Raw genomic sequence first — 13886 nt, 5'->3', positions numbered from 1 at the left:
TGGTAACTTTGTGCGCCGTACTTTGAAAGTTTGTTGTCACCTTTAAATGAGCACAACCAAGAGTGGCAGGCACTCTGTTCGAGGACTGCCGAGCACAATTGTCACTGCCACCGTTGCTGAGTCATTGAGTTCTTTGTGAGCACGAGTCAGCCCCAATAAAGAGTTTCCTTTGAAATCCTTTTCGCTGTCTGCCTGACTGTCGGACTGCCTTCGCCACTATGTGACACAAAGAATATCGGGGGGTTGCAAAAAAAATATTTGCATCACTTGAAATTTGTATTATTACTAACAAACAAAATCTTTATGTTGAGGCATGGCAAATACATTCATGCAAAATCACTTAGTCATGCAGTTTGTACTGCTCACATGGCAATTGCACCATCGGTGATTCGCGGGCCACTTATCACTTGCACAGTGCTTTCTGTGCAACTGGCAATTGCAGCATTGGCAATGTGAGGCCAGTGCTTAGCACTCCTGTGCATGCTCATGACTCTCACATCTTTATCATCTGTAGTGACGTGGGAAATTGTTGGGAACACCTGAAATTCCACACTTCATGCACAGTGCAGTTTGACTGGAGAGTTTTGCAGATTTGTATCGTACCGAAATTTGTATCAGCCATGATTATGTCATTGAAATTCTCTTATATGCCACTGCCTTCCGCTGAACACGACTGGTCTGTAGAAGACTTGGAGGTGTCTTGGAGAGAAAATGTCTCACATTTAAACCCATTCTCGGCCGTAAGATTGGCGAGCAGTTTTTGCACTTTGTCTGCAACTTGCACCATGTGATGCTTCATTCAGGTGGAGCACCTGCGCTGCCAGAACGACCTGCTGCAGCTGACGCTGGAGGAAAGCCGAGGCCAATGTGACCGGCTCAGTGTGTTGCTGGGCAAGCACGAGTCTAACCAGACAGCGCTGCAGCTGGCCCTGGCCTGCAGCGACAGGGCCCTGGAGGCATTCGATGCCCTGCTGGCGCTAGCCGACACTAGCCGACCTCCGACTGGCTGCAGGGCAGGCTCTTCTTGTGAGCACTCGTTTCTTTTTAGTTCTGCAGGATCCTGGGACTAGGCTGTGACTTTTTTTACTTGAGATACTGATCTCTAGAAGTGCTCACTGATTGGCTGAAACAGCCGACGGCGGAAGTGGTGGTTGTGGCGCTTGTTAGCAGTGTCGGAGCAGCTGTCACGATAGGGATCTACTTGTAGCTACCGAAACATGTGCTCAGTTTTGCCAGTATGTTTCTAATTGCATGGCCTCCAATATTTCAGGCAGAGCTACAGTAATCAACAGTCTTGGAGTTCTGCCAGTTCTAGGGTAATCGCTGGTAGCACCAAAGCAACCTGAATATTGCTGCAGTTGCATAGGAGCTGTGCTTAAAAGCAGCAACTACAAAATTTGTTCCTTTTGCTAGCGAGAAGAAATGTATTTTTAATAGAATGATGGTGATATTATTAGGGAATAAGATTTTGTTTTAGCGTGTTTTGCTTTTAGTTCATACAAGTAGTTGATGCAACTGCGGTGGGAGTCAGGGTTTCTGCACATGCAGATGCATACAGTGGGGAGGGTGCTGACGATGTGATTGCTCCGCTGCACTTTTTGTTGCATCTATATATTATATGCCTCAACCTTTTCTATTACTGCTGCTAATCAGTGAGCACTTTGAGTCGTTCAAAGGATCAGAGTTAGATTACAGGTCTAGAAAAGACAGACTGAATTGCCTATTGTTATGTATTTAGCTAACATGAAGAACCAGCAGTGCATTATGACAGCAAGGCTGTAAAGTGAAGAGTTACAGGTCTAGATCTCTCATTGCCATTGCTATCCAGGTTTCCTGAAATGCAAAAATGTGAGCACATTGTTTTATGGGACATGCTGCATAATTTGGCAGCAGTGAACGGGCACTGATTAAGATTGAACATGCTCCTGATTTGTCACCAGATGGCGCAGTAAGCTCTGAGGAATTTCATATCGATTTTTTGTTGTATCTAGACAGAACACAAACTGCCACACATTGAGCGTGCATGCATAGGCTCATGAATCTCGTCTGTGGCTGTGTAACTCTATCTGTGCGTTAGTAGCCTCTCCTAGATGCTGGCAGTCGCTGAAGCATAGCATTGATGATGCAGTGATTTTGCTTTGCCTGTTTGTGCACAGCTGAGGAAGAGGAGGAGGTGCTGCATCGTGCTCAGGAGGAGCGCCGGCTGGCTGAGGGGTTGGCACGGCAGGTTCTGCATCGGCTCGACCGTCAGTGCGGAGGTGCCCTGGCTGTGTCATCGCCCAGCTGTGTGGCGGCAAGTCCCTGGGAAGACCTCTCCTCGCACAGCCACACCACTAGGTATCGCTTCTCCGTTTCCTTCCTGCAACAGAAATGCACAGAGGTAACTCTGCTTTTGAGCGTGTTAGAATTCATTCCAGCGAGGTAAGCAGGCTGCATAGGCATCTGGGTGAACATCTAAATTAGTGGTGCCCGAATGTTGGAAAATTTTTGATGGTTTGTGAGAAGTATTTGCTCTTCAGTTCGTTAGGTCTCACACTTCCCCTATTCATTGGGTTAGAAGATCAAAAAATACAAAATTTTTTTATTCTTTTATGATCATGGCCGAACATTGTAACATTTTCGAGCAGCATTCACTTGTTCAGTCTGCACAATCCTGCACTCCTCACATTGATGAACTTGCTCTTTCATCATAGTCTCCAGCACATGGCATAGAACGGATGTGTGATACTGCTAGGCCTACCACTTGCATTATGTACCTAATCCAGCCCACCAAAGCAACTGAGTGCCAATGTCTGTTATGAACTGCATTTGGCCTGGTTACCCTGCTCCCATGGTTCAGGAATAAATTTAAGCACCATTGGGCACGTCATTTAGTCAAGTGCCATTGCAATCCTGTGACTGGGTGTGAATGTGCTGGGCGAAGAAAGCAAAAGTGCATAAGTGTTCCTGCGCTCCTACCACAGTCATTAATCATTTTTGTTCACTGTTAGAGAAGACACGAGGCATGCAGAAAGAGAGCTCTCATTTTATTACAGTGAAACCTTGTTAATCCTGACAGAAAAAGGGGCCAGAAAAAAATGCCTGAATTATCTGAATGTCAAATTATCAAACGGTCCCTAAAAAAAACTGTTAATAACGGTCAGGCTCTAGTGTATTTTCTTGATGAAGCAAACTTGATGAAACAATGGCCACTAGTCGCCTGATTTGATTTTTCTCAGTTCCCTTGAAAGCTGTACCATGTGCACACTCTTGAGTATCTCAATATGGTACTGGCCTCCACAGCATGTTTCACGAAATGCGAATGTGCATTCGTGTGCATTACACAGCAAATCACAGGAGCTGCCTATGATCTCCTTCAGAGCTTCTCCCATGGAGCACTGGACTGAATTGCTCTCATGCACTTGCCTCCTTCAGCACGACAAGCTCGACTTCCAGTAGCTGTGATGGCGAGCTGACCAAAGTGGAGGAGCAGCGACTGCGTGAGCACCTTGTGCAGTTGCGTGAGGAGCGGGCAGCTGTGAGGGCCACACTGCTGGAACTGGAGAGCGTGCATGTGGAACCTCGCGGTGCCACTACCCTCTTGGATGCCCACAAGCTTGACCTGGAAAATGCTGTACTCATGCAAGAACTCATGGCCATCAAGGTTAGAGCATTGGAGGAACCAAACTTGCATTTGAAACAGTGCACTTCAGGCAACTTAGAGCGCATGAATTTTTTTTTTTTTTGGTGGAAAGGCAACTTTGTCACAGACATTCTCCTCTGCGTGCTGAAAATGCATGGCTGTCAAAGTAAGCTTACTGCAAACAGTCCTACATTTCAAAGATCAGAAGCATATGCATTTCTTTTTTTTTTGTTTGTATGGTCCAAGGCAACTTTAATGCACACATTTGCCTCGTAAGTGTTTGTAACTGCATTTCTCCCTTTTTGCCAGCTAACATTCTAAGATAAAGGCAAATGACAATTCTAAACAATGCCACAACATTATACTCTCTCAGGGCGATGCGTTTGCTTTGTTTTGCCTTTCTGTATTGGAACAAAATGTGCTTGCTGTATAAGGTTTCATATATGTTTGGCACCAGCAACATTAAGTGTCCATCGATGGTACCTGCAGAGCAAATACAATGTATAATGGGACACACGAGCTGTTAGGCAGTTTCATCCTGATTAGATGACTTGTAGGCATGCTGGTCAGCTATTTGTTTGCTGAATTTCTTTTGTCATTGTTTTGAAAGCCCAAATTTGCCCGATAAACAGTTCACATCCAGGTTCAGCCAGCACTGATTTTGCAGCTGTTGTTTCCCGTGATTTTGCTGTAATAAATCGGAAGGTGCCTCATCTTCTTTTCTATTAGTGTATCTGTTCATCCATGTACTATCAGGCTGGAATGTACTGTGAACAGCGCATATGAACAAAACACAGTATATTAGCTTTCTACTTCAGCTATATACAGCTCGGTTAAACTTAAATGTAATGAAGTTGAGAAAAGTGTAATTTTTTATGACATGCAGTTTTAGCGTGAAGGCTCAAAAATCAATGCAGAACAGAAAGCAGTATGAAAAATAAGTGTAGATGAAATTTCCAAGCAAACATCATGGTAAACCCCGGTGAAGCATGGAGAATCGATCGCATTGATAACATGCCTGCAGTAGCAGCCACCGCCATCTCCGCCAGGCTCGCATGACACGTGAAGGGGTGTAGTAGAGAGAGTGGGGGAGTGAAAAGCACCAACCTCATCCTGCATGTCCCCTCTGTCTGTCTGCCCAGCTGCCATTGCCCTAGGAAACAAAATGTGCTCGTCGCATTGCATCACTGGCCCCCTCTGCTGTCCTCGCTTCTGCCATGCTTACGCTGTCGGCGCTGTAACCATGCGAACAACTGAGCGAGTGCTTGTCCCATGCCTCCTTTGCTCCATCCAGTTGTTTGGCACTGTCTTTGAATATGGACTGTTATGATGCCACTTGACGTGATGCTACAAATGTGAAAGCTGTGTTTTGCCTTGGAGAGACATCGATCCCACTGGAGCTCAGTGCATTATGTCAACTGCGTTCGCTCATGATGGTCATAGATGCTCCTTCATTGACGGTTCATATTTTAGGCATTTTCGCATGTTGCAGCCAAATTTCAAGTAAAGCAGCAATAGCTAATGATTATTTGGCGTAGTAAGTTCGTTGTACCAAGGTCAACCTCTGCAACCTTTGATACGTGGCGCTCTTAGGGGACTTGAAAAACTTCATAATATGGAGGAATTTGCTACATGGAGGTTCATTACGTCCAGCTTTATTTGTGTACAGTCAAATCTCGTTACTGTGAACCCCACATTAACGAATTTTTCAAATTTACGAATATTTTGAAAATCTTCACCAGGTTGCCATCATTTTCAATGTAAAATATTTCAGAGCTACGAATTTCAGTATAACGCATACTTCAGAATAACGTACGTAATTTATTTTCTCCTTTATAATCTAGGAACATCAGTATTACGAATTCGGCAAAAAGTAATCGCGCCTCAACTCTCACGTGAAACAGACACCGCCAATTCTGTGTACATGCACCGAGGGCAGTAGCTATCATTATCATCACCATGTATACAGCCTACTGCTAGCGCCACCACAAAGCTGTGGTTTAAAGGGACGGTGAGGAGAGCTCTATTAATATTTTTTAAAAGCAAAATCCGATAGTTCGTCATTTCATGGCTTTGTTGCCACTTGGCCAGCAGCGAAAGATGCATTTATTTCTAAGAAATTTGGATTCGAAGTTGAAAAAGTTTTTCCTGCTGCTCTGATTCAAACTTGGGATTCTCTTATGACGACACAGGACTAAGTGACGTGAAACATGACGTGCACATGACGTAACGCAGACTCCGTGATTTCTGGCGGCCAGCAGTGCAGCCTAGCAGCAGCCGAAAAGAAAGCTACCACCGGCCACACATTGAAGGCATCTATCGGCTATTGCGGCTGTCGCTACCGTTGCTTTGTTTACGTTTGCACCAGCGTTTTGCCAGCGTTACGATGGATCCCACTCTCAAAGTTGTCCACGAAGTTCTCGCAAATAGACACCTTTAGCATACCGTGTTACCGTTAGCGGAATACCGGGAGCCCGCCTACCGCTGGTGAGCAGGCGCTGATTGGTCCCGATGCTGCAGGTGCGCGTGTAGCTGCTGGGTACATGGCGCCGTCTGGCGTCAAGGAGATTTGCGCATGCATTGGCTGCACCTCAGTGATTCGTGGCTTCTCGTGTCCTAGTGTTGCTAGAACCATTGGTCCTAGCAACACTGTTTTGTCCTATGACGTCATCACGCTTGTACTTGCGAGTTTGGCCTGTGGCGGCGATACCTGTATTTTGGTTCTTGCTCTTTTCTATGTTACAAAAGCTTTGTTGTCAGTATGAGTGGCGTTTTTGTAATCAGGAGCTGGTATTCTGTCGATACAAGCCAACTTCAATTTCTCCTCAGTGTCCCTTTAAAGTGCAGTAGCCTAGCAGGCCTAGCCGCCTTTTTCTCTTTTTCTTTGTGTTGTGTGTGTTGTTGGCCAGTCTGTCGTTCGCGCTAGTCACATTTGCTGGCAAGGTAGTTTTTTGATGTGAGTGATCTTCCAGCGAAGTTCGTGCGAGATCCGACAATGAATGCAGCTAGCGACGGCGCCAAGAAGAAGCGAAAGCAGTTTTCGCTACAGGAAAAAGTGGACATATTGCAAGAAATCGACGCAGTGAAAAAACAAATCGACCTCTGCAGGCAGCATGGCATTGCTCCATCAACCGTCGCGACCATTTTGAAAGATCTAGACAAGATCGTCAAACTTCACCGAGAGTCGCAACTTACGCCTACGAGGAAACGGCTGCGACTAGGAAACTTTCATAATGTGGACCAAGCTGTTCTCGCGTGGTTTAAAGATGCCAGAGTGCAAAACGTTCCCGTGTCTGGCCCAATGCTGCAACAAAAAGCGCGCGAATTCGCCGATGCACTTGAAGTAACTGGGTTCGACGCAAGTGCAGGTTGGTTTTTTCATTTCTGTCAAAGAAGTGGAATAACTTGGCAGGTAGTGTCAGGTGAAGAAAAGGCTGCTGACAGAGAAGGCGCGGATTCCTGCCGAAATGATCGTTTCTGAGAGGTAGCCGAATCGTATGCTGAAGACGATATTTTCAATGCAGATGAGACCGCGTGTTTTTACCAGCTACTGCCAGATCGGACGATGCACTTCAATGGACAGCAGTGCAAAGGAGGGAAGAAGTCGCATCTTCGCGGGACGGTCCTGCTCTGCTGCAATGCAACAGGCACGAAGAAAATTAAACCGCTGGTCATTGGCAAGTATGCGAAGCCTCGCTGCATGAAGAACGTCATGTCGTCACCATATGACTATCGTGTGAACAAGCGGGCCTGGGTGACCAGAGAATTGTTTTCTGAGTGGCTGATCAAACTCGACGACCAGATGAGGAGGGGTGGCCGAAAAATTCTTTTGGTTGTCAACAACTGCTCCGCTAACATTGTTAATGTTCGCTTGATGCACGTTTGCCTAGAGTTTCTGCCGCCAAACAACACATCTTTGCTGCAACCGCTGGATCAAGGCATTATAAAGAGTGTGAAGGCGGAATTCCGTAAGCGCCTTGTGCAGCGGTTGATTATCAACCTCCGCCTAAAGCAGCCAACTGCTATCAACATTCGTCAGGCAGCGGATATGCTTACAGGAGCTTGGTGGAACGTGAAGGCGTCCACCATAAGCAACTGCTGGCGAAAAGCGGGTCTTGTCAAAGTGCCTGTGCAGCTTGAAGACGACCTGGAGGTAATAGACAGCAGCCCGGGAGACCTGTGGATCGAGGTTGCAGAACTGCTGCCCGCCGCCTCTTCCTTCGACGACTACGTGGAGAGTGACAGCGCAGCGTTAATGTCAGCGGACTTGACAACTGAGGAGATCGTCAACAGCGTTCGCGATGTCTCCAGTGACGACGATGAACCAAAGGAAGACTACTGTGGGTCACCGAACACTGAAGATGAGATCATATCGAACTCTGATGCTTTAATGCACATGAACAAAGTCCGCGCAAAGTGGAATGTGTAGAGGCATTCCTCATTGGTCATGTGAGCTGCACACGCCAAAAGAAAATCACCGATTTTTTCAAATAAAGCAGCTCTGAAGTGAGTGTAACATTTGCATTTGAGAGTTTGCTTGTCTGCACACGTGTCTTCTGCCATGGTATGTCATTTTCATTCCTAGGTTTCACCACGGGCTTGTAACCGCGAGTTTTTCATTACAACGATATTTCAAAATAACGAACGATTTTTAGCGGTCCCGCGTGATTCGTTATATCGAGATTTGACTGTACAACTAATGTGATCCTTCAGTAAAGTATATGTACGTCTACCAGTTGCAAAGGAATATCTCCCCGTGCAGTAGAGAGATGCTGCATATGCATCTTCACATTTCAGTTCAGTCCGATAGTACTTGTGTTTGTTTTGTTTTTTATCATTGTTTGGTATGAGCCTGGTGCCGCCGCTGCCCCACAGGAGGAGAAGGCCGAGTTGAAGGCCCAGAACTACCTGCTGGAGAAGGAGAAGGCTGCTCTGGAGCTGCGTGCAGGCAGCTGGGAGGCTCGTGAGCAGGCCTACATGGTCTCCATCGAGCATCTGAGGGCACAGTTGGCTGACGCGCGGCCACAACAGCAGCCCCCACTGAGACTGGTAAGTGCTGTGATGTGCTGTACTGACATTCCCTGCTGCCTGTAGTATGCTTCTCCGAGCAAGTGACCAGAGCTCTTTGAGACGAATGCACTCTCAGGCTCACCTTGGCATTGGGAACTACTCAGCGGACATTCGTATCGCTAGGCGCCATTTCTTTTGATTTACCATATTCACTCGAATTTGAGCCAATTGTCTTGCAGACACTATGGATTCATAACTCGAAGGTTGGCTTAGATTTAAGGATGCAGCTCGGTCAATACACTAGCTGCGCCATGTTTCAGTGCAACGCTGGCATGAAACATAGCTTGCTTTGTTCCACAATGCAATGGCTCCAACTGAGCAGTGTGAGCCATAGAGTTTCTTACTATTACCTAGAGGGAAAGCTGGCGGCGCTGCACTTCAGCCACCATGGACGCCCAAAGCATCATGGGGCGGTGAGCTACTTGTTGCGGGACAGCCGTAGTTTTTGGGGAGCACGGAGTGGCACTACTAAGACGTTTCATTCCGAAAACGCTGTTCGTGTATGTGCAGACGACTTTGGCGCGAACGCAGTGTGCAAAACTAATAGTAGTGAAAACGCGACGACACACGACGCCAATAAAAGGTATCACTTTTCTGAAATGCCATTAAAAACCTCTTATAATGTTTAAGCAACAATATTTTTTTTTTGAAAACATATTTACTTTTGAAAGTGCGTCTGTTAATAACGAAATATTAGTTTTTATAGTGTTCATCACTTGGCCAATAGGAGAGCGAGTTGTCTCTTATTTTGGGCAAACTTTGCACTTAAATGCTTTTCTGCTCGTTTGTTGCAATCATTAGACCAGATATTGAATGTTAGGACGTTTGTATTTATCAAACAGCTTTATTTTTCTATTATTTTTTGGCCAAAAGTTGCAGTTCCGCAACAAGTAGCTCACCGCCCCATGATGCTTTGAGCGCCCATGGTGGCTGAAGTGGTCTCGAGGGGTCGCCATGCAAACTCCCATAGACGGGCTGCCAGCTTTCCCTCTAGGTAATAGTAAGAAACTCTATGGTGTGAGCCACTGCTGCTTTCAAGCCTAACTCTTTCCTTACTATGCCCGGCGTTAGGGCACCGACGTGTGAACGATGTGGCAGGGCTTAAGCTGGCCTACTTGAACAACGTCGATGACAAGGGAAGAGAACGATGACGAGGATGCATGAGGAGCAATTTCGTAGTTGATGTCAGTCACTAGGTGCATCACACGATAAGGGCCGCTGTAGTAGGAGAGAAGCCTCTCGGAGAGACCGGCACAGATATTGCTGGTACTATAGTTCGAAACCTGCATCTTGTAATAAAACATAAATGGGGGTGGGGTCTGACGTATTACTCTTTCAGGATGACACCAGTCCTGAAGTTCAGGAGCTAGCAGAGTCCCAGAAGCGGGAGAAACGCCTCAAGGCACGCATCGATGAACTCGTTGGCACTCTAGAGAAGATCACCAAGAACGCAGAACTTCGCTCCCAGCAGTCAGCAGAGTTCGTCAATGACCTCAAGAGAGCCAATAGGCAAGCTTTCTTTTTTCCTAACAGTTGTAAGACAGCCAATAGACAAGCTTTCTCGTTTCCGGACATTTGTGTGGGCCCATTTTTTTTTTAAACCTAATCGTAAGACCACTTTTTAAATTCTGGTGTAATGCTTGTCTGTTTAGTTAATGCACAAAAATATCTTTTGAAGAGTTTTTAATCCTGATTTCAATGCTGCAGTTGGTGCTTGTCTGTGTAGTTAGATACACAGGTACGTTTTGAAGAACCCTTAGCCTTGATTACCAGGCATTTAGCAGATTGCAGCACCCAAGTTTTACCACAAACTTATACCCACTGTGGTTTTCTCACATGACATTAGTAAATATCTTTTCTAGAAACTGCAGCAGTTATGCTTGGTTTGTATAGTAGAACCCCATCGTAGTAACCTCGAATCTAGTAAAAATACGGCTATGTAGTAAAGTGAAGCTGTGGTCTCATTTTGCCTTCCATAGACTGATTATTTTTCGTTTGTAACAAAGGGATATTTAACAAAGAAGGTTATAGTAAAAAGTGTCTGGCTATGGCAACATAATTCTTGTGGAATGATGGCATTGCGGCACATGCACAGTCTGTGACATCTCAGAGCAAGAGACCTGTACTGGTATAATTGCAGTGCTAAGACTCGAAGGCAGCGGGATATCAAACACAATAAAATGATGCTCTTTGAGATGGCTCAAGCTGCGAGAAGAAGCCAACTTTTCGAAGGCCTTGGGCATGCAGCAAAGTGCCCTTGCACTTAAAGAAATGAAGGAAAGCTGGGTGTGAACCCCGGGACCGCTTAAAAAGGAACGGTGATAAAGAGGCAATGAGGAATAGGGAAGGGGAAAAATGGGTGAACAGTCAACACTGGGAGGACAAACTGCGAGGACAAATGGGACAAACCACAGGACAAACGGCGACAAGGAGCACAGGCGAGCACAGGCGGGACACAGCACTCTGTGGATTGTTTTGCCAGGCTTGAGTGTTTCCTGTGTGTTTTTTGACTTTTGCCTTTAAAATATAATGTATGTTCCCTGAAGACTTCATAATTGGGAGGTCATTTATAAAATTTTTTTTTGAAGACCCTTCCCCCCCACTAACTGCCACATGACTTATGGTGTAGTGTGCACCCTAGTTTTTGACATTGGAAGCCTGTGAAGAAGAAAAACTGTTGGCCCTTTTACACATTTACAGTGCCCTATCTTCTGATGCGAAAGTGACAAGTCATCACAGGCTGTGTGTTCATACATGGGCACTCTCAGCAGTACCTCAACTGAACTCAGTCATTAACTACCTTTGTTGTATAGTAATCAACTGCTGTATTGTTGCTATTCTCAGGGGACTCCGGCTGGAAATGTGCTAAGATCATTACCTTCATATGTAGTGGTTGTAATGAACACATTCATTGACTCTCTGGCTGGCTTGAAACTAGCAGCGCTTATTTTGTGCCCTTTTCTTCGAAAATGTTTTGTGATTTTGTACACTGACTCTAGAAAACATCACAGTTCAAGCTAAGTGACAGCTATAAGGGTAGCAACACAACTATTCAGAGTTTTTGTCACAGCAGATGTTTTTGTATTATGTGTTCATAAATTACCTTCTTACCTCTTTTTTATATATTTGTGTGCAATGTTGCCTCAGCTTCACAACAGTTGTCATGCTGGGGGGGGGGGGGCAGAAGTGCTTTATGTGTGCTTGCAACTTCTAACCTTTTAATCCATTCTGTTCTTGCACTTGCAGTGCTCTAGTGTCAGCTTTTGAAAAAATGAAGAAGAAGAATATGGCCAAGCTGAGGAGAGCAGAACTTCAGATGGCTGCCATGTCAGAAAGACATAATTCGCAGGTTGGTGTTCATGCAATCTCTGCATATGCCGCATGCTTTGTATTTTCAAGTCTCGAAAAGTGGGGCCACAGTGATGTGATTGCTGCCCCAAACTGCCAACCCTGCTACATACTGCTAAGTTATGGCAAAATCTGAGTAATCTGCACCAAGCTTGCGCCAAAAGTCATAGTTAGAAAAGGAAACTGGGTTCTCGGGCAGCGTGTGGAGAACAGTTCGCAATAACAATGCGGCTCGCGTGTGCGCTGGTGGTCACTACAATTTTGCATGCACATCTTCACTGGGCCATTAGTATGCGGTCGGGTGCCGTATTGACAGCATTCATTATCATCACGCAGGTGTGTCATTGAAAGGAAAAGCGGAACAGGCCTGAAGCATGCCGTCGAGGACAGGCCAGAGATTCACGGGCCGCAAAAAAAAAATTAACTAACGGCACCAGTTTTGTAATTAGAGTTGTTGCTGGTTGTTAACAATAGAGCTGAATGATTTCATTGTTTTTTTTTAAATTTCGGGAGCACTTTTATGCTCAACTCTGTGGCACAACAAATTGTGGCCATCCTGGTGCGTCAAAACGAAACTATGTTCGTGTGGCATGCACGAAGCTACAGCCACCCTCAGGCATCACTTGACAGTGCTCACAGTCATCACTGTCCTGCCCAGGCTGCTATGATCGCTGCTGTGGCTCTCCAGCGAGTAGAGAGTGTCACTTAACATGTGCACCACCAAGTGACATGTGCTTGGGGGTGTGGCTGCATGTGCTCCAGTGGTGGCGGTTTCGGTTTGACACACCAGCACGGCCATCATTTGCTGCGCCGCAGCATTGAGCATACAGCGTTTTCAAAATGATCAAGAAACTGATATGGTTGTTTCCAACAACCACCTACAACTCTCTCATTACAACCAGGTGCCTAATTATGTAGTAATAAGTTAACTATAACAGTTTAGTTATACATTTTACTAAGTGACAAAAGTTGCCAGTTTTCTTGTGTCTGCTATCAGTACTATTACTATGCAGTAAAAGTCCCAACTTATATTTAAATATTACGACCAGGTTTCATTGAAACATCCTGAATGTGGGTGTGCATGCGTGTAACACTCGCACGAGAACCTGCCTCATCTTTTGGTGCTATAACAATCCATAAATTTAAAAAACAATGCTTGCCTTCGAGCTGGATAGCCTCCAATACCACAATATAATTTTATGTGTAAATAATGTAAGCAAATAAGTTCATTATAATTAAATGTTTGTTTTTTAATTGTGTTCTAATGTCCACCTTAACACACAGTCTAATTGAAATCTACCTGCACAGGCCCCACCAACATGTCTTTTACAGCTTTTAATTTGAAAATTTATTTGTGAAAAATAATACCCTATTTGTGTGTCTGATTGCTTGCTTGCTTATAAATACATGCACACCTGCTCCAAATTCTTATTTTGCTGCTCCAAAATGAAGTTCTGGCTGCTGCAAATGTTCTCCAAAATGACATGGGCCAATCACATCACTGAGGCCATCTAGAATATCCCTAAGTGATGTTAACGACCAGAACGAAAAGTCATTAAATAAAGTTTGCTGTGTACCATGATTCCAGCTATCCATATTGGGGTGCTTAAGCATGCCTGGCATAATATTCAAAATTAGTTTGTGGAAGTTTAGTAGAGTTCTGTGTTTTTTTGCCATGTTTCTCGTTCAGTATTGCATCAGAAACAACTAACTTTAATCACTGCTCGTTGCTTCGACTGCCAGCATAAATTGTGATCAGAAGTGCGTATGACAAAGTACAGTGTTTGGTACATTGCTTTAAACTAACTTAGGGACAATCATTATGCAATTGTCAACAACCTTTCTG

At 45.1% G+C, this 13886-nt stretch overlaps 1 protein-coding gene across 1 annotated transcript in view; it reads left to right on the top strand.

The window, feature by feature from the left end:
• LOC149340452 (colorectal mutant cancer protein) overlaps positions 1 to 13886 on the top strand; it is a 38106-nt gene that overhangs the window by 15082 nt on the left and 9138 nt on the right. Inside the window, exons 10-15 of the mRNA XM_089549227.1 lie at positions 804 to 1026; positions 2157 to 2337; positions 3415 to 3643; positions 8498 to 8671; positions 10032 to 10201; positions 11939 to 12041. Coding sequence (XP_089405353.1) covers positions 804 to 1026; positions 2157 to 2337; positions 3415 to 3643; positions 8498 to 8671; positions 10032 to 10201; positions 11939 to 12041 — 1080 coding nt within the window. The remainder of the gene's footprint in view (positions 1 to 803; positions 1027 to 2156; positions 2338 to 3414; positions 3644 to 8497; positions 8672 to 10031; positions 10202 to 11938; positions 12042 to 13886) is intronic.

Source organism: Amblyomma mixtum, chromosome 6, assembly GCF_055824585.1.
Source record: "Amblyomma mixtum isolate Tamu chromosome 6, ASM5582458v1, whole genome shotgun sequence".
NCBI classification, from domain to species: domain Eukaryota; kingdom Metazoa; phylum Arthropoda; class Arachnida; order Ixodida; family Ixodidae; genus Amblyomma; species Amblyomma mixtum.
The sequence above is the reverse complement of the archived record's forward strand: the minus strand, read 5'-3'. Positions and strand labels throughout refer to the sequence as shown.